Source organism: Ambystoma mexicanum, chromosome 1q (genome assembly GCF_040938575.1).
Source record: "Ambystoma mexicanum isolate Mex_15411 chromosome 1q, UKY_AmexF1_1, whole genome shotgun sequence".
NCBI lineage: Eukaryota > Metazoa > Chordata > Amphibia > Caudata > Ambystomatidae > Ambystoma > Ambystoma mexicanum.
This window is the reverse complement of record NC_090922.1, coordinates 78719588-78740556: the sequence shown is the minus strand read 5'-3', so window position 1 is coordinate 78740556 and position 20969 is coordinate 78719588. Positions and strand designations below refer to the sequence as shown.

Here is a 20969-nt window from a genome sequence, read left to right as displayed (position 1 = left end):
TGCATCAGGCAGTCCGTCCTTTTGGGAGAAACATGCCTGGCGGGAGAGTACACCAGTGGATCTGCAAGGCCCAGAACGGGGGAGGGAGGTCCTGGCAGGGGAGTATACCAGGCAATCCACACAAAAACTGGAGCGGGTCCTGGCAGGGGAGTATACCAGGCAATCCATACAAAAGCTATGAAAGTAAGACTTGATGAAAAGATACCTGGCAGGAGAGTACACCAGGGGATCTAAAGACGTTATTGAAGGAGAGAGACTATTGCATTCCTTTAAAGTGGAAGAGACACGTTTTGCCATAAAACCCACACTTGCTTTGAAAAGACACTCTTTGCCATTCTTAAATTGTTCTATGAAAGAGACATTTCAGCTACTTTTAAAAGACTCACGTTTTAAAAGAGCCACTTTTGTTATTCTACCTGAGATAATCCAGGTAAAGGGAACTCCCTCATGGATTCAAGGATTATTTGTTGAATTTGTATACTTGATTATTACACACACTTTGGTAAGCCAGAATCAAAAACATTTAGCTTGCACCTTTAATTGTTTATTTAAGAGCGAGGGTCAGATATGTTTTGGACGCAAGGACTGTTTGTTGCTGATCTCTAGTTTTGATTTCATAGGTGGGGAAACTCATTAGGATAGGGACAAAAGGCCTTTATCCAACCCCTTTAACTTAATAAAGATGTCTGATGTTGAAAACATTAGAACTTTGTGTCCGCCTCTCATTTCTGACACCTCGTACACTTTTGAACATGTTAAGTTCCAAAATGAATAATGTTCTTGAAGAGGCACCCTAACTATTTATGGGTGCTATCTTAAATTAGTATTTATTTAACAACTGTGATGATTCACAGGATCTCGTGTCTTATCCCCAGAGTGGGGAGCCCTTCCTTATGAGGTTAAGGAGGTGAGCACGCTAAGCAGCCTTCCCCTTATTGAGACTGCGTGATCCGTACCCCACAGGAAATAACGGTGATGCCAAAGCGACAAATTAGAGGTAAAAGGAATGGCGATAGACCCGGAAGAGGCCACGGACAGGCGCTGAACAACTGAGAGTATCGCGAATACCGAGAAATTAATCATGCTCATCCCAGTAACTGTAACAATAGTAACAAATATAACTAATACTGAGAGTCTCATCATACTGGCCTCAGTAATGGCAAACACATTAAAGAGTGAAAGAATACTGAGAGTGTCCTCCTATTCCTCTCAGTAACAGTAAAAGCAGCAAAGTGTATAACGAATACAGAAAACCTCATCATACTCGTCCCACGGCCCCGTCTACTAGGGCCTGGGAAGATCCCTTGAAGGAACTAAAAGGCTATTACAAGGAATTGCCAGAGACTATTTGAAGATGGCTTATTAAAAGGAACTGTGCTTAAAAGCATCCCAGGAGATGGGAGTCCTTCTCCTGGTCTTTTGTTGTTTTGTCTTAGTTGTAGGGCTAGAGAAGCTTAACGTTTTGGACGGATGACAGACTATTTACTTTGCATTTTACAACTAATGATGAGCTCCCTAGTTTAGATATGTTGAGTAGGGAAACCTTTAGCATAATGAAAGTTGGAAACTGTCTTTATTATTTAAATAAAAACCTTGTGAATATGGCACATTGTTATACAAAGCGTCTTGCAGTGCTGCATACCTGTCCTTCGTGTTTGTTGCTGCGAAGAGGAAGCCAGTCTGTCAGGAGATTTAGTACAGCGGAATATGCAGTGCGGGCTACCAACCCAACGCCTTCCTGTTAGGAACCGGGAGGCATTGGAACAGCTCCCAACGCCATGGGACGGCCCTTTCCCGATTTTCATGGCGTGAGGACGGTGCAAGCACTGGCAGGGGAAATAGCAGGTAGGTGATCGAAGGCTACCAGGAAGGTACTTTCAAACAGAGGCAAGGGCACAAGAAACTAAAGGCAGGAGAGAGAGTGGGCAGTGAACCCAGCAGGAAGGTAAAAGAAGGAACAAGACACATAGTAGAAAAGTAGCAGCTCAAAGAGAGCACGGGTAGGCAAGAAACCAGCAAGGCCAGTTCAAATGGACAGAACACTGGGCAGACAAGGAAGCTCGGAGAGCGCACAGAGAAACAAGGATCAAATCAGGCTAATTGGCAAGAAAAGGCACGGTCAAGGGACTAACCTCGTTGAGACGCAGCAAACCTGTGCTTTTGGGGTCCAGATAAGGAAGTGTGGATGAAACGAGGATTGAACCTCAAGCAGACGCTGCCGCAGAGCCAGGAGGACTGCGCATGTGCGAAGTGTTGAACACATGGACGTCCGCGCATGCAGAGATTGTGAAAAATGGTTGCGCCCCGGCGGACGGAGGCTCGCCCCGAATGCGCCTGAGAAAATCGTCAGCGGGTGTAAAACCTCCATGACGTGACCCAGAGACCAAATCTCCCATAAGAGGTGAGTGGCATGACACACAATTATCCGTCTCCTCCTTCTGACCTACCACAGGAGTTATATAGTGTGAAGAGAAGTGGGCCCAGGACACCTCTGTGAGTGAAACCCATGAGAATGGGTATTTGTGCAAAGGTGCTAGAGTCCGATGAGATGGAGGAGGAGCATTCAGAGTGATAGGATGACGGCAAAAGTAGGGTACCCTTGAAGTCAAGGAGGGAATGAGTATGAAGATGGAAGGGATGATGCACAGCACCAAAAGCAGCTGAAAGGTTTAGAAGACTGAGAATGAAGTAGAAGGGAGAGAAGTGGGCAGTGGTTAGAGAATTGGCAAAATGGAGTTGCGAGAGGAAGGTTTTCTAAGGGGGGAGGTGAGAGGTTCAAGTTCCTTAACCATTTGCTGTGCAAAGCAGATCAATTGGAGTGCAGGATGAGTTTGCAAAATGAAGCATGGGTAGAAGTTCAGTGCAGGAAGTGAGCGAGAAGTGATGTAGAGGTTTGGAAGGTTATTGAAGTTGATTTATGAGTTGTCAGAGTGGAGTCAAGTTGAAGCTGTTGCGCATTATTCATTTTGGAGAGGTTGAGGTCCCTCATGACAGCAGGCACAACCGCTACGAGTGTTTGAAGTAAGAGTTCAAGATTGGAGAAGAGGCTGAGTGTGCCCGGTTGGTGGTAGATGACAAGCATATTAAGGGAGGCAGGCGTGAGAAGTTGGAAAGCTATACACTTAAAAGAGAAGGGCGTGAAATCAGAGAGGGGAAGGGGTGCTGGTTGGTGTGTCCTTCACGATCACCAACAATGCTGCCTGTTTTGGAGGTTTCTGTGATACCCATCACTGAGAATCTTGGGTTAAGAATGAAGGTTTTTTGCTGAGGGTTTGGGCCGTCCACAGACCCGTGGTGAGGTCAATCAGGGAAGCTGAGGTAGAGGAGAAAGTTGCTGGAGCAGATGAAAGGATTCTAATAAGGTGGGTGAGGATGGAGTAGTTGAGATGGAAGAAATCGGAGTGGCCCAGTAGCTTTGGTAGGTGAATGAATAATGGGAAAGGAGGGGGGGGAGACCAGGTAAAATGAAGGGATGGTGGGATGGTGAAGCAATGGCAGAAAGAACAGTGAGGAGGAGGACAGGATTGGCAGGAGCATGGTGGGTAAAGGGATGGAGAGAGTGAAGAAGGAACGACAGGCTCTTACACGGCCAAGAAACTCAATATTAGAAATTGGAGAATTCTAGGTGACCATAAAATGCAAAATTCAACTGGTTTCTGCTAAAAAAAAAAAAAAAAAATGATTTGTATTTTTCTAAACCAAAAGGAGCCTTTCTTCTCATATCCATCCTTCAGGTCTCTGAGCTGTAACAGTGTAGATATTTCTTGTGTTCTCCTTTGTTCTGTACCAGAAATAGGCTGCCTAATGAAATAGGAGGACCGCATATTACTGCACCCATCTAATGGCACAGGTTTTTATTCCAAATAGAATCAAATATATTTGAAGCTGTCTTACATAAAGAAGAGACTCGTAGTGTTTCCCTCTTACACAGACAACTGGACCACCACTGCATGCAAATGTAACTGGGATATTTAAATAAAGCTCCCTTCTAGAAAGAGGAAACTTGCAATGTGATTTATTTTCACGATCATGCATAATTAGTATATATATTGTATGTTTGTTTTATAAAACTGCATCCCAAGATTGTGCTCCCTTGCAAGATCAATTTATTAGGCTACTGAAGCATATTTCTGTATACACACTTTTCACGCATTCTAGCTTGGGAACAAAAAAATACTCACCAATTATCATTAAATTGTGTTGGAGAGCCCCAGACTCTAGAATATGTGACTGCATCATTGATCTCAGAAGATTTCAAGTAAAATCTCACTTTTGATAGATATTCACATGTTTAGTCCTTCATGGGTCAAAATAAAGAACATATGTTGATAATACTATAATATGTATTAAGAAAAGGGATCAAATATATAAAAACTAAATATAAAATTAATTTTAATTGGAAGAAGGGTCACGTGATGCCGTGAAACAGCAGATTTGCTATAGGTGGGCTAGCACTCCATTGATCAACATACTCCATTTACTTCAATTTAAATGGTGTTTTCATGGATAACCCTCCACAGCGCATAGAACAGCTGAGAAGTGCTGCTCCCCCCAAAAAGGATGGCGGAATATATGGCTGTGAACACTGTGTTGGTGTGCCACAAGGTCCTGGAGCAATGGCAGCTTCGGAAGGGAGAAGTAGAATGCCTGGTCCTGTCTTATGACGGTGCTGATTGAAATATGAGCCAAGAGAGATGGCCCTGCTAGAAATGTTCATGTGGGAATGTTAAGTTTCTCAGAGGATAGAATGAACACTTTGGAAGAGCAGGTGTGGAATATCGATATTGAATTGAGAGCGGTGGCAGCCAGAATTGTAGACCAAACAGGAGGTCAAGAAGGAGTAATGTCAGAAGTTAAAGGGTACCGGTGCAATTATGGGGCTTTCATGAAGAAATTATTAGGAAAGTTCATGAAACGAACTCCACAACAGGTAAAGTTATCCGCAATATTCAAAGTGGAGAAGGTGCATTGTTCACTGTGCTTTTGTCCACCCTTAAGGTGGTACTATGAGGTCAGTAATAACCAAGGTATGAAAATACAGAGATAGCTACGCCATACTTTGCACTTAGAGAAAGTAAATGCGACTTGGGGCAGTGCACATGTCTGTTTACACATGGACTTCAGAATGCCAGTTCAAGAAGTCAGGAAGAAATGTGCTGCTTCTAAAATTAATCCTCTGGTCAAAAGGCATGAAACATATAATGTTGCACCTTGACAGTTACAAATTATGCATCAGGGAAGGGCACAATTCTCTAGAGATGCTAAAGCAGCATAGCATTGCTCTTCATTGATCATATGACCAGGCCCAAGAGGGACCAGAATTTGTGACACTGTATGATGTAGCAGGGTTTACAAGATGGACTGCTGGTGGGAACCAGACCGAGAACGAGGGGTGCTAAACTTTGACAGAGGAAAGAGCAGAGGAAGTTGGACTGACTGGTGAGAAGAGTAGACCTGAAGGAAGGCCACCAGAGAATACAGAAGGCCCATGAATTACCCTATGAGTCAGTGTGTATAGATGGGGAAGGTGCATGTAAGGCAACTGGAAGTCTTTGTTGTTCGGCATATGTACCACCAATCCCAAATCAATAGGGGGGCATTAGGCTGGAGGTCAGAGGCGGGATCCACCCGGTCCGGAGGGGGTGTAACCCTGATCTTTCCTGAGTAGATTCCTGCCTCTATCATTCCCACGCAGACATACTCCACTTTTGAATGCCTTGTCTGCAGGCTCTCTCTCTCCATCCTAGCCACTCTAACCGGGGCCATTATCTACCGACCACCTGGTCAGATCACCTCTTTTCTCTCTGAGTGGGTGGAGCTCTCCTCCCTCCTGGCCTCAACCACCTTCTGCTTGGTGACCTAAATATACATCTTGACGCTCCTTGTTCCTTCTCTGTACTCTTCCGTGACCTCTGCGACTCCCTCTCCCTTTCTAGCCTCCCCTCTGGCCCGACTCACTCTGCAGTGCACACACTTGATGACTTGATCTCCCTTGACCTCCTCCTTTCCATCCCTCTAACCACTCCTCTCTCCTCGAGTGATCATGCCATCCTCTCCTCTCAGCTCTCCCTCTCTGCCCCACAGGCCAAGCCTACCCCAAAACTGCCACTGACCTTCTCGGACATCCGGCACATGAAGCGTGTGTCAGTTGAGGCTGTCGCCACCACCTTCTCTCCCCCGCACCCCTCCACCTCTGGCTGACTCACATCCTGACACAGCCCTGTCTATTCTCTACTCTTTTATTTCTGATACTCTTGCCCCTGTCATGAGGATCCGCCTGAAGCCCCAAGCCAAGTGCAGTTCTTGGTATGACTCGGATATGACTCTGACCTAGCTATACTTAAAGAGAAAATGGAGGGCTTCCTGTTCATCCTTTGACAAACTGGCCTGTCGCCTGCTCCAAAGTCTGCACTAAGAAGAGAGCCCACATCCAAGCCTGTGTCTCTGCGGCATCTTACAACTCGGCTGAACTCTTTAAAATCTGCAAGTAGCTGGCCAACCCTGCTGCAGTCTCTACCCCTCCTGTCGCCTCCCAGCCCCTTTGCACTGCCCTTGCCACTCACTTCATCTCAAAAGTCCACCCTCTCCTCCCCTGCCTCCTCCTTCTGTGAACTCTGACCCTCCTTCAGCCACCCCCCCACCCTCTTTCTCCTCCTTTCCTCTTTTCTCCCCTGACGAGGTAGCTAGACAGGTTCGATCTATGAAAGTCTCGTCAAAACAGGTTCATCCCTGTTCTTTTAAAACGATAAAAGGACCACGTTGACACCCTCGCTCCTACCCTGGCCGATTTCTCCAACCTCTCCTTTGCCTGAGGAGTCTTCCCCTCCCCTCTAAAGCACTCTTGTGCACCCTCTTCTCAAGAAACCCACAGCTGATCCTTCTTGCCCGGCTAACTATCACCCAATTTCCATTACTCCTTTTCTGGGCAAACTCCTGGAAAAGCTTGCCATCTCTCAGCTTAACCTCCATTCTGATTCTGTTGGCCGTCTCCCCAACCATCAGTCTGGCTTTAGAGCTGCCAGAAGCACGGAAACTGCTCTCCTGAACATCTGTGAAGATTTGCTCTCCTATCTTGTCTCTAAATTTCCCTCTGTCCTCATCCTACTTGATCTCTCTTCTGCCTTCGACACGTTCAAACATACCTTTTTTAAAAGAAATGTAATTTAGAAATAGTTTTAGTTGATTAATCAACGTTTTCAATTCATTTACACAAAATCGCGATTATCACATTAGTGCAATAAATTATAGAATAATTGCTGGAATTTATCATGAAGCCAGATTAGTGCAAAACGTGCAATTGTTCGCTTAAAATTACATGATTAAAAAACGATTTCTTGATGGATCAAATATCTAAATTCATCCATATAATAGATGCACATGTTAAAAAATCAACAGCTTCAGATTAAAAGGTGGTCTTCAAAAGCTACGTTCTAAAAAGTACAATGTGCAGAATATAAATGTGTGAATCAATTTAATTTCCATGTTAGTTTAAAATCAATAGCAGTCATTTTTTTTTATCAAGTTTAAAGCTAGTAAGAATTGTACTGTTGCAATATTGAGGGAGACAATTTTCGCATTGAATATATAGTGCACATTTGTTGTTTTGTTAGTAACTTGTATTCACTCAAGTATATATAAAATGCTAGTTTTTTTTGATTGATTAGAGACGGGCATTCAGTTATAAAATGTTGGGCTGTCTCTTTGTGCTTGACCATCTTGCATGTTACGTTGATGATAGTATTGTTCGAAATTGTTGCAAGTCTCACTTTTGTCGGCCATAAGTCTAGACGAAGGCGAAGAATAGCATGGGCATATGTGCGACTGGGAAATTTTAGTAGATAGGATGAAGTTTGATGTAGAGATTTTATAAGGAACGCTCCAGCTTTGAAGCTGACATACTTATTGCAGTAGTCCCATGTGGAGCCCCAATTGTGGTGCCAAAGCTTCTTTTTTGCTTTATCAGGTGATTGTATTAGCATTTCAAGACTGATGTCAGCATCTGTGAGGATCGTTTTGCAGCGTGCCTTCAAAAGGTGAATGGTTGAGAAATGATCTGATAATATTGCTGTTTTTATTGCCCGAAATAAGTTGTGATCAGATGCATCAGATATGAGACATTTTATATATTTCGCTAATGTCCGCCAGGATACAGTGGCTGATAGTGATATTAGACCTAACTCGTGTCTGATGAGGGACATCGGGAGAATGAGGGGTAGAGATAAAACTTATTTCCAAAAAGTACCTTCGAGGACCTTCCATTTTGGTTTGCTAGATGGGTATTTTGACTGGGCATCATAGGTTATTATGGGGACAACTTTTCATTTATAATAAATTATTGCCAGCTTCAAAGAAAATTGTCCATATTTGCTTTGGATGGCCTATTCTATTTCTGAGTTCGGATTTATATGGCTGATCTGAGAGATGGCTATTCAGATTTATTCCAAGGTATTTATACTGTTGTATTTGTATCAATGGATTTTGCCATAACATCCACTTGAATTTGTATCCTTGTTTTGTTAAAGAGTGCTGAAATATTAGAATATTCGACTTTGACGTGTTTATTGTTAGATTGGGCATACTGACCTAGAGCAGATAATTTGCGCTGTAGTGCTATAGGTGTCCTGTAAATCATCAGCATAAAGAAGCCATGAAATTTCAATTGGGGCCTATTTTCGGAGGGAAGGCATGCACTAGCTCAATACTGGAGGCTATGTCTCTAATAAAAAAAATTAAACAGGATGGAAACAAATATGCATCCTTGTTTCAATACAGTATTAGTTGGAATTGATCTGGACAGGATACCATCCGTGATGAGCTTGATTTTGATGGAGGTATCGAGATAAAATTGACGAATTATGTAAAGTAAATGTGGTGGACATTTAGCCAGAAGTAGTTTTGTCCATAGAATTTTTCTAGAAACGTGGTCGAACGCCTGTCTGAAATCTATTAATGCTGTAAAAACCATCTGCTTTTTGGTGATAGCTTGTTTTTTGATTGTGGATAAAATGAGTAAATTTAAAGCCGCGCTGACGCCTTTGATAAAACGTGACTGATTGTGATCCAACCGTTCGTTCTTGTTAAGCCATGTTGTTAGATCCCTTAAAATGAGTCTTCCAAATACGTTTCCAGGGGCATTGAGGAGGGCTATGGGACGATAACTGCTCGGTTTACTCCTGTCGCCCCTCTTAAAAATGGGTATTACTATGGATTTTTTCCAAGATAGAGGTAAGTCACTTGTTCGAATAATTTCATTTAATATTGTTTCAAGAATACCAGCCCATTCCTCTGGATGCGTTTGAAGCATAAGGTTGGTTAGACAATCGGGTCCAGGGGCTCTTGAAGGGCTAAGTTTTTAAAATATGAGAATGATGTCTAATTTGTCAAATTGTATTTTTTCAAGAGTCTCTTTGCCAGTTGGGATCGACAGGTTTCGTGATGGTGGTTTGTGGAGCATATTGGTGAAATATGTAACCCACTCTTGCTCATTAATGGGATTTAACATTCATGATTGAGTGACAGAAGTCATGTCATTTAGGAGTTTCCAGATTTCACCAATTCCTGTATGCAGTTTTTAGTTGCACTCTTTGATCTGCCTGGTTGATAGGTGATACAAATTTTAGTGTGGAACGATATTTCGATATTTGTGTTTCAGTTCCATTATTTCTGCATGAAATATGTTTGTATTTGAAAACTTTTTGTTTCCAAATATGAGTTTTTTGAGTGATTATTTGTAAATGATCAGTATAGTCCCCATTTCTGTCTAGATGACTGTTATTGAAATCCTGTTCTAAGGAGCGCGCTAATGATGTTGTGGGGAATTCGCCAGAATAGAAGATTTCTGGCAGAATTGTTAGTGAGAACATGCGTGTAGTATGACGATGGCGCAATGATATGTGGAGTCCATCGAATTTCTAGGATAGAATTATCACTTTCAATGGTTGGGGACACCGTCTGGGGTTTCTGTTGGTACTCTTGTTCAGAGGAGAATTGCCTAGCATTTCGGTACTGGACTGCCCCAGGGCAGGACAAAGACTGATGTGTTTGGGATATTTCTTCTCTATGAAAGATAGTGAGCTAAAGACTCTGGTTAAGTCTCTCATAACCCTGACTAATGTCTGGCAGAGGGACTCCCAGGACCCCCTTGTTAATTTGCATATTTAAGTAACTTTGGGTCTCACCCTAAGTTACTAGGGGAATCCAGACGTGGACCCCTTGCTCACTATTCTTAGAGAGGCACAGATCCACCCTACTGATGAGGTCCAACCAGACCGAAACACGTGTCTGGGGTTTCTGTTGGTACTCTTGTTCCGAGGAGAATTGCCTAGAATTTCAGTACTGGACTGCCCCAGGGCAGGACAAAGACTGATGTGTTTGGGATATTTCTTCTCTGTGAAAGATAGTGAGCTAAAGACTCTGGGTAAGTCTCTCGTAACCAGGGCTAATGTCTGGCAGAGGGACTCCCGGGACCCTCTTGTTAATCTATTCTAAAAAAAAAAGTCAAACTTCCTACTGCACCTGCTCAGAGGTACTCTGCCTTTCCTCTCCTTCCCTCTCCTTCCCCCAGAAGCTCACTGTCTCTTGAGCCCTGGTTCTCTCAAGGTTGGATTATTGCAACAGCCTCTTCCTAAATCTACCTGCTTCTGCTCTCCGCCCTTTGCAATCCAGAACAGGACTGCAAGACTTTTCCTTGTCCTCAAGACCTGCGATCGTATCTCTCCAGCCCTGAAATCTCTCCACTGGCTCCCTGTGGATGCAAGGATTACATTCAAGACACTTTGCATTGTCCACAAGGCTTTCTGGGGCCTGGGTCCAAAATACCTTCAGCTGGCCCTCTGTAAATACCTTCCCTCCTGAGCCCTTTGCTCCTTCACCTCTAACTCCCTCAAGATCAGTCGATTTTCTAAGAAACCAGCTTGGGGTAGATGTGTCTTCGGCTGGGGCCTCCCTCTGGAACAGCCTCCCTACCACTCTGAAAGTTGAGGAGAACCATCTCCGGTTCCGAAAGCACCTCAAGACCTTCCTCTTTGCTTCTGCCTTCTCTCCTCCTCTCCCCTTTTGATCTGTTCTGTCACGGCATTGCGCACCTGGTCTCCCTCTGTGTTCATGGCCTAGGTTACCTGCTGAACGTGCCACCCACCCCGCACTGCCTCCGGGCAATCCCTTGCACTGGGATCTGTATCTGTAACCCTACAGCCCCCCACTTCTTTTTCTGCACTTATTCAGACACACCTTGTCTGTTGCCTTATTCCTAGCACTTGCCACTGTTTGGCTGCACTACCACCATTTGTTGCTTTTTAAAATGTATTTATTCATGTTTTATTTACCTATTCTTATTTTGCTCAGCACTTTCCACCTCTCTCCCCCTGCCCCCCTTGCACTTACTCCTCTCACTCTCCCATGCACTTGCGCCTTCTCAATGTCACTGGGCCTAGTAAGATCGTTGTTTTTGTTCTCCCGTGTTCCCCTCCTTTGCCTCGTTGCGCTCTGAAACACTTGTGTACGGGGGCGATACAAATAAAATATCAATATCAATACTGCTAAGGACAGCTTAGATCAAGAAGTGTGGAGGGGAGTAATGGGGTAGTCTGGTTATTCGAGGTTTATTATGCAAATAGTGTGCTGTGGAGTCTGGATTAGCCAGGAATGTGAGCTAGAGAGTCAATGTGATGTACAGAGGTAGAGTGATAGAGGATGAGGTGGTAAATGGAGGGGTGCCTCTCAATTGCCCTCTTCAGGAGCTATACCGCATTTATGGTCCGGTAGGGATCATTTGGATGATGATGTTGGGGCACAGAATCATTACTTCGACACAGTATAGGGTTGGCATTGTGTGTGGAGCTTGTAGAAATGCAGCTTAGGGTAATATGGCCAGAGCTACTTGGTGCATAGATCACTAAGGTGTAGTGCATGGGGTCGAGGGAAGGTGGGTTGAGGTTCCATGAGTTTACATCTGGGTGTACCATCAATGTTGGTGAACCGCCCAGTAGGATGAGCAGAGTGATGGTGAGGTTAGCTACAGTATTGTGGGGAGTTGTAGTATCCCTGAATGTATTTGAATACACATTATTTTACTATTCCTATTAGTAGCCGTTGAAATTGATGGTCGAGTGAAGGACCTGTAATGCCTCACTAACCTCTTAATTCTCAGTACAATAGTTGGCTGTATGGAAGGTGTGGCGTGCTTTCAGATGAAAATGTGTACATACTGATTGGCCATTTCGGTCTGTAGATTTTTGTTAAAACACACATTTCAGTTCTTGAAATTTAATGTTAAAACAAGACAAACACAAAGGTAACTATAAATTCTTCATATTCTACCCAGAGGAGATCCTATACCATAAATATCGCTTCCATACCAAAATAAATCAGCCGTACCTTTTCCTAGGTGTAACAGTATTGAAGAATCCAGCCCACATTTATAGGGTCTCCGGAGAGACAAGCTTTTTAATGTAAAGCTGGCTTTTGAGTTGTGGAATATAAATAGAAAAAGATAGCAATGATCTGATCATGTGATGCAAGGATTGTAGGGTTTGCCATTACAAACAAATCCGACAAAGGAAAGAGAAGAAAAACAAAAGGGCAGTGCAAGAGATTGTCTTTACAATACAATAAACAACATCCAAACTAAAAGGAGAAAGGAAAGGACAATGTGGAAGAGGAATTCAAAAATCAACCAATGAAAAGAGGGGCGTTTGTGATCAAATTAAACCAAAAGACAAACAAATGGCATGCAACAACATACCAGGCTGGTGTAAAGACGAGGGTTTTGTGGGTGTTGGGGCCCTCACAATCACTAGATTTGTGCTGTTGTCGTTGTCAGTAACCGTTCATATGTGGTAACTGTGTTGCATCTTCCACCAGTGATTTATACTGACATCGCAGCAGCGTGAAACCCAGCCATGGTTGGTCAATTCATTGGCTCATTAACCAGTGCAAGTCTGGTCACTGCTCTGTCGACTAGCAAGGTGCGAAATGGATAATTTTATCAGCGATACAAAAATAATCTGTGTGGCATAAAGAAGTTGCCACAGGGAAAGGCTCTCGGCGTTCCTACCTATATGCTTGAAAGCTATCTGGGGTGGGCTGATCATGGCAGTTTCGAACACCTTAGCCAACCTTGAAGCCAACAGTACTCTATGCATATGGCCAGATTCCGTTGAGGCCCTAGATCATCAGGTGAACATTGGCATTCCTTCTTTCTTGCACTGGCAATAGAAGTTAAAACGGGCCATTTACTCATGGGTTAGGTGAACGTATTTGGGGGAAAAACATATATATATTTATGCAGCATATTGTAAATTATTTGCAATGGGGACATAGTTTAAACAAGCATTGATGTGTTAAGTGGGTTTTGCTGAATCCGGTCATGGTGTGGCAACTGGGCACAGTGGATGCTGCAATTGATCTGATAAGTGGGGATGAAGTAAATGTTGTATATAGGCATAACATACACAAATAATGTGTCAAGTGAGTTTTTTGGCAAGTATGTATTGAGAGGTATAAACTAGCAAAGGTGTGCTAGCGAAGTTAACAGAAAATGCATATACTAACGCAGAGAATAATATCTATTCATCAGGATATTTGAACCATGATGATGGCAGCGGCATTTTGATTCGTTTTTGTTGTATTTAGCTGTGGCAAAGCCTGTTTTAAAGCCTTTCTTTAAATACTACTTGTTTCACTGATTTTGTTAATAGTACTGTCAAAGGAGCTAACCGTTTTATAATGGTTGTTTAAAGGCCTTGATTTCTTTTTGTTTGTTTTAGAAGCACATAAAAGAGCATCATGAGCAGGTGCGTGAGAGGCCCTGTCCTCACCCTGGCTGTAACAAAGTGTTCATGATCGACAGATACCTTCAGCGCCATGTAAAGCTCATACACACAGGTAAGTTCAAGGACAAAGCATGGTACTCTTGTGCACCGGAAATTGCAATAAGAGTTAATATTTTGTACGTGCTTTAGGTAAAGAATGCAGAACCTCACATTTTCTCCAGTATTTGACCAAGAAAAACCTGCTAATCTATGAAATTTGGCGAGGGAAGCTACCTGTAAAAGCAAGTCCCTGTCTCTGTGGCTCCATTATAACCATTTATCTAATCTTTTTAGTCTAGTGAGGTTTAAAATGCGCTCTGAATTTGCCTCGATCCAAGTGCCACTTTCACTTTTCTTGCAACTGGGGTAGGATGACTGACGCACATTCTATGGAGTATCATGGTATGTGAGAGGGCAGGAAGTAATTTCCCCCTTTTTTATGAATCAATTTCCCCTTTTTTCATCTTAGTTTGGGGTTAAAATGATTGGTGAATATAAAACAAACAGCCAGGCTATTTTCGCCTGACATGGTCTGTCGTAAAAAAAAAAAAAAAAAAAAAAAAACCGAATATTTGCAGCGGCGCGCAGGTGAATTGAGGGCATATAGGCTGATTGCATATGTGCATTTTGCCACATTTATTTTTAGTTGTGTTATGGGTTGTTAATTAAACCTTACACATTACATATTCAGCGATTACATATTACACAATGAAAAATTACGATCAAAATGTCATTAAATTAGACTATTAAATAAAGCATTTTAACAATTAAGCAATTGGTCACTGCTTTCTGCCTTAAAGCCAATTCTTCCATTAAAACCTCAGCATTTTCTCGAGACATCGTAGGACCGTCAGAATCAAAGAAACATGCCTTCCATTTAAAATGTGTGACCAAATGCAAACATGATCATACATTCTTATAAATATTTGTATTAATTTCGAAAATATATATCTTATTTGAAATGTGTTTGGACATACCAACAGCAAGTGCTAGGATTTCTATGATATCTCTCGATTCCCAGTTGTGCCCCTTCGACTTCTCTGGTTTGCCACATATTTAATGGCAACTTTGAACCACTTTGGTTTAACTCATTCTTAAAATCCGTTTCCAATCCGATCCATCAAATGGCTGCATAACCACATGCTGGTAATTTATAAAATCCTTGTAATAGGATTGTGCACGTCACAATAGAGATATTTTCATGTATGGCATGTGCCCAAAAGAATGAAGTTGTGCAGTATGCACTCTACAAGGAAAATAAACCTACTATGCACAAATAAAACATACTATGCTCGGGGTACATAGTTTCTATTAGCAATTTTTGCTTTGTAATATAAAAATGTACCCTAATGGGTAACTAATGTTTAATGGGTAACATACCTCTGCCATATAAAATGTACTGTTGCAGCGTTATGGCAACCTGAAGCTTAAGTTATAAAGGTATATAATTGGCTGCCCAATGTTATATCAAAATTGTAATTGTTTCTTGGAGTCACCTTTCTTCTTGCGCCTCAGACGCTTATCATTCATTATCTGTTTCAATAATGATGTCTTGATGCACTTATTTGAATTGGGTGTTCTTTAATGATATCTTCAATTTTTGTCTTATATGACTGTCATGGCCACTAGTTGTGGGGCCAGTCCTTCCTCACACCAGGGGTCTCATTTGACCCTGCCCTGGCGCCAGGCTCATCTTAAAGTGTGCTCTACACACTCTAGGCCCAGGGTATGTGCAGCTGGGTCGGGCGTGGCCATGGATCAGAACTGGAAGGCACGTGCTACAGGCCCAAAGAAGGGCATTAGGCGGAGCTAATGGGAGGGGCCTGAACCAGCCTATATAAGGCCAGCCCATCCACGTGCCCTCGCTTTGCGTTATTCTGCTTCCAAGCAGCGTAACACTCTCCGATGTACTCACCAGTTCCCTTTCTGGATTTTCTCAGCCACATCCTGAAGACTCGCCTGAGAACGCGGCTTACCTGCAGACTTCCGACCATCTCTGCAAGCGTCTTCACTTCAGCTACAAGTGCACTTCTTACCTGCTGACAGCCGCTCCATCTCCGGACACGCATCCTGCCTCTTACCAGCCTCAACATCGCGGAGTGCAGCGCACTTCTTACCTGCTGACAGCCGCTCCATCTCCGGACACGCATCATGCCTTTTACCAGCCTCAACATCGCTGAGCGCATATCGTACCCGGTGCCCGCCGCTACACCGCTGAACGCTCCAGTCACTACACCGCGGAACGCGCATCTCACCTGCAACTCGTTGCGGCCTGTGCCGGAGTCTTCTTGCCTCCATCCCATCACGGTCGGAGTCGGAGACTTCCTCCTGCAATCTTCATCGAGGAACTGGACACCATACACCTACGAGGAAACAAGAACAAACAGGTTAGGACAAATATGCATTTGCATGGCCGCATAATACAAGAGACTAAAGCTCCCTTATAAAGACCATCTTACCTGTCGCCGTTGGAACTCCATCATCCACTTGGGTCTCCCAGATCCTCTTTGATCCAGATTCTCCTCCCGTACCTATGGAAATGGGAATAAGAAAATTGCAAGAATTACAATGTAAACACTCTAATCGAACTATAATCATACTAAGACTTACCTTATACGTGGATTGGTCCCAGCTGGTCTGGATCAACACCCTCACGGACCAGTGAAGTAACTAGGTCCATTCAATGCGCCCCTGCTAAGGAAAGCAGGACGGATAGCTGTTAATCTCAAAATCATAGGTGAGCGTCTATGGGAAAGTGCTTGCCCACCGTATTCTGGCACGAAATGGCTGGGGAAAGTCACGATACCCCCACTCCATACTCATTGCCTCTCCTCTTAACGCAGGGGCAACACCCAGCTCCAGAGCCGCAAGTCCGACCATTTTTTTAAGGTGAAGGTGATTTAGAGGAGCCAGTTCGAGAGAGGGCTCCTACCACGCCCCAACACCCCCGCGGAATCCAGAAGAGCGTAACAATGACTAGAGCATGATATTAAATCGCATCAAAAGGTATGGTTCCCCTTCACAGTATTACGATTCCCTCGACACGTGTTTCCCCTAAAACAATCAGATGGTTCATCAGGAGGGTTTTTCTAACATTCATCTAAATATATTAAACAAACAATGACAATATATGATCACATGTCGAAGCAATCGTAATACTGTGAAGGGGGACCATACCTTTTGATGTGATGTAACATCATGCTCTAGTCATGTATGACAAAAATTGAAGATATCATTAAAGAACACCCATTTCAAATAAGTGTATCAAGACATCATTATTGAAACAGATAATCAATGATAAGCGTCTGAGGCGCAAGAAGAAAGGTGACTCCAAGAAACAATTACCTGTGCCATATAATTTGTACAAATCACAGTTTGGGCAGGACATTGGAGAACCTCTGCCGATGAAGGATGCATTATCCAAACATCTTGTGTGGAGTTCCCGGTGTGTCTCCAAATAGTATTTTGACATGCTTGCTATTTTGTCAAAAAGGGTATGGCTATGGCGATGATGCCTGGGCTGGAGTACTATGATCACAGCTTACTAAACTTTCCTTAGCTAGCATGAAATCCTTCTCATATTTTAAGTGCAAACAAGAGACTGAATGAGCATCTAAGCATTATCCAAAGTTTAAATATACAATCCTTGTTAATATATACTTAAAATACACAATATAAAAATATCACATTTAATCATCAAATGGCACTCACCATTGTAGTGTTTCAGGTAGTGGCACTGGGTCTCGAAACATTAGACATAGAGGCTTTCAACATAATGCTCTACGTTAAGGGTAGTTTCACCAGCTAGAGGCGCACATATCTCTGGATTGCCGAGAGGTAGATCAAAATCCCAGCCTACTAAGTCTGTGTCATGTGTCAATATAGCTATCCATGAAGCCTCGCCCATCTTGATCAAAACTGCTTCCAAGATGCGAAGCTTGTGCAACCACACAACAGACACAACCTCTCGCCTTCCCTTTTGGGGGTTTGGGGATAGGGATAGGTTGAGTGTGTTTCAGTGCCTAAAACACCAATTGTACATAGCACTTTCCAGCCTTCACTGATTACTAATGTATTTAAGGTCTAAGGAAGGCATGGTATCAAACAGTGAAGACAGACAGAAGTGATCACAGTTCAAGGGTGTTTATTGAACTTCAATGGGTTGGTAGGATGCCTATCTAAAGATGGGAGCAAGCTACGACCATCAAATAAGAATAACGCAGACCTACTGGAGTCTGTCAAAACAAAAAGGCCTATACTAATAAACCTATTGCCAATCCTTGCTTCTTAATGAAAATGGTGTGGGATAACAATGAATGCAAAAGAAAAGTGTTAAGAAATGATATGTCAGGATAGTTGAGCAGTTGGATCCCCTTCCCCACATTTTCAGCACGGGGGCAAGGCAGCATGTGCGGGCTTCGCACACACTCTGGCTTTTTGGCCAGTGCCGGACCACTCTGTCAATGGTATGGTATCGTGGGAGGAAGGAATCTATTAGAACAACAAATGAGTACTTCTCAGTAATGTTGTTTCGAGGGGATTGGTTCATCCGACGTATTCCACATCTCTGACAGTAATGTCCACAGCTGTGCTGCTTCGGAAAGTTTTTCGGCGTCAGTGTCCTGCGTCGATGACGTCGATACGCTGTCCCTCGAGGGCCTCCGTCGAGCCGACGTCACCGGATGTTGTAAGTAGGACGCACGACGCCCGTAGTGTCAGTTCTGTTTTTTCCGCAAACGTGTTCGCTTCGCAATCTCGGCGCGCCTCGGTTCTTCTCCTTGTTGAATCGGTTCTTCTACCTTGTGTTTGAGAATATGTCTTCGTCTTCCTCTACCCCGAAGTTGGCCTTCAAGAAGTGTCGGGACTGCTGTTCCAAGATGTCACTTACGGACCCGCAGGACGTCTGCCTTGGGTACCTCAGCGAGAGCCACGCCACCGATGACTGCGACGAATGGCAGTCTTTGACGTCGAAGGCCTTGCAGGAGCGGAAGAAGTTGTTGTCCGTAGGTAGGGTTTCCAAAGATAAACCCTGTAAGTCGAAATCCGCTGGACTCTCGACCGACGATTCGAGGGGCGACTCTCCGCATCTGCCTAAGTCCAGGGGGTCTGGGTCCCAGAGGGGTTCCTGCCATTCCTATGCCCCTTCTAGGCATTTGCGGAAGATTGACGTCACCGGTCGCCTTCCCCGTCCGAGGACTCAGCCAGACGGTGGGTTGCTTGTCCCACCAAGCATTCATCATCGGCGGAATGGGGCGCCTTCCGCAAGGAGATGATGGCGATTTTCGAATCGCAGGGCACTGTTCCGTCCGTGCCTTCGAGAGAAGCCGGTACGGAGCGAGCTAGGGCCACCGCTCGCACGCCTTTGGGCTCGGTAGATTGCCATACCAAACGTGCCAGGTCCAGGTCCTGGTCCTCGACGCCCTCAAGACCGTTGGAGCCTGTGAGGCCTTCTAAGAAGGTATCGATGCCGTCGGCACCATGTCCGTCGAGGGACTCTCTTGAGGCTTCGAGGAAGTCGTCGACGCCATCGGTGCTGAGGCCATTGAAGGACACGCTCGGGGCTCCGGCCTCGAAGCCGCTGTCAAAGCCGTCTGCGCCAATGCCTATTCAATCGGCGCTCTCAACGCCTTTTGAGGAGGATTTACTGGAGGTGCCCCAGAGGGTGGAAACTCTGAGGAAGGCCCTCAGTAAATCAGTAAGGCCTGTTTTTGAGCCTTTTTCTGTACCCTCATCCAGGGATTTATTCCAGCCTTTGGATTACATTTCAGAGGTGGAAGAAGGGTCAGATGAGGAGGGGTTGGTACCTCCAGAGGTTCCTGATGACCTGTTGTCTGGTCACAGCCAGTTGGAAGACCTGCGTCAGTCCTTGCATGACGCCAGTGGTCTGGACACCTCTCCGGAGGTTGAGTTTGGCAGGCCTGAGCCTGGTACACATGCTGAGTCATCATACACGCGTCTCATGTCGAGGGTGACTGAGTACTTGGGGTGGTCTGCCCCACCTGAGGATTTTCTGCAGGATGAACTGACCGATATATTGGACCAAGGTCCTCCCACTGACCCGGTGCTGCCATTTCATATGGCTTTACAGAGAAGGGTGGCAGTGGCTTGGACTGCTCCGGAGAGTCTCCCCGCAGTGAGTAAGTCGTTACTGAAAAAATATCGTCCACCCACTGGCGACCCCTGCTACTTGACTATGCACCCCACTCTGGTAGAGTTTAGTGGTGCAGGCTACTACGGCCCCAGCGAAGAAGGCTGCGTACCCTACCATCCCTCCGGATACGGACGACAAGCGCTTTGATGGTTGGGCGAAGAAAGCATTTTCATCTAGGGGTATGGCTTTACAGGCAGCCAACTCAGTTTGTGCCTTGGCAAGATTCACTAACACTCTGTGGAATTGTGTATTTTTGGCGGCTGAACATATTCCCGAAGGGGAGGAACGGGATGGTTTTCTAGCCCTTGTTCAAGATGGCAAGGGTGCCATGTGTAAATCCATTCAGTCGGGTCTGGACGTGGCAGACTGTGTCAGCCGGTCCATAGCGCGAGCACCGTAATGCGCAGGTTTGCGTGGTTGCGGAAGTCGGGGTTTGCTCCTGATGTACAGTCGCGGCTTCTCAACATGCCCTTTGATGGTGTCCATCTTTTTGGCAGCAAGGCTGACGAGAGCCTTGAGAGGTTGCAGACCTCCAAAGCTGCAGTGAAGTCCTTGAGCGCTGCAGTATGTCAACCTCTGCCTTTTCGTCCTAGGGGACAGCAATGGAGGTGAGGTTCCTTTCGATACTACTCTTCCTTTCGTAGGTTGAGGGGAGCTGCCAGTCAAAGGGGCCAACGTATGAGTACCAGAGGTGGAAAACAAGGTACTCGAGGTGCCAAAGCCGCTCGGGCAGTTGCCTCCTTGCCCTCAGGCACTGCCGCAGCCGCTTCCGCTCAGTCATGAGGCCATGGCTCATGGTTCGCCGGTTGGGGGAAGGCTAGCGCAGCATCTTGTAGAATGGCGTGCCATTACTTCAGATGTGTGGGTTCTGAATATCATAGCCCACGACTACTGTCTTCCTTTTGGGCAGAGGCCTCACAACAATCCACCGGGGAAGCTCTCTTTGAAGCGTCCGGATCCGCTCCGTGTGCAGGAAATCCTATCCCTGCTGGAGAAAGGCGCTATAG

General features: G+C 44.7%; 1 protein-coding gene across 3 annotated transcripts in view; it reads left to right on the top strand.

The window, feature by feature from the left end:
* Positions 1 to 20969, top strand: part of ZNF276 (zinc finger protein 276) — a 921405-nt gene that overhangs the window by 794717 nt on the left and 105719 nt on the right. For all 3 annotated transcript variants that reach the window (XM_069635568.1, XM_069635570.1, XM_069635569.1), the window contains one exon: positions 13767 to 13884. In XM_069635568.1, coding sequence (XP_069491669.1) covers positions 13767 to 13884 — 118 coding nt within the window. The remainder of the gene's footprint in view (positions 1 to 13766; positions 13885 to 20969) is intronic.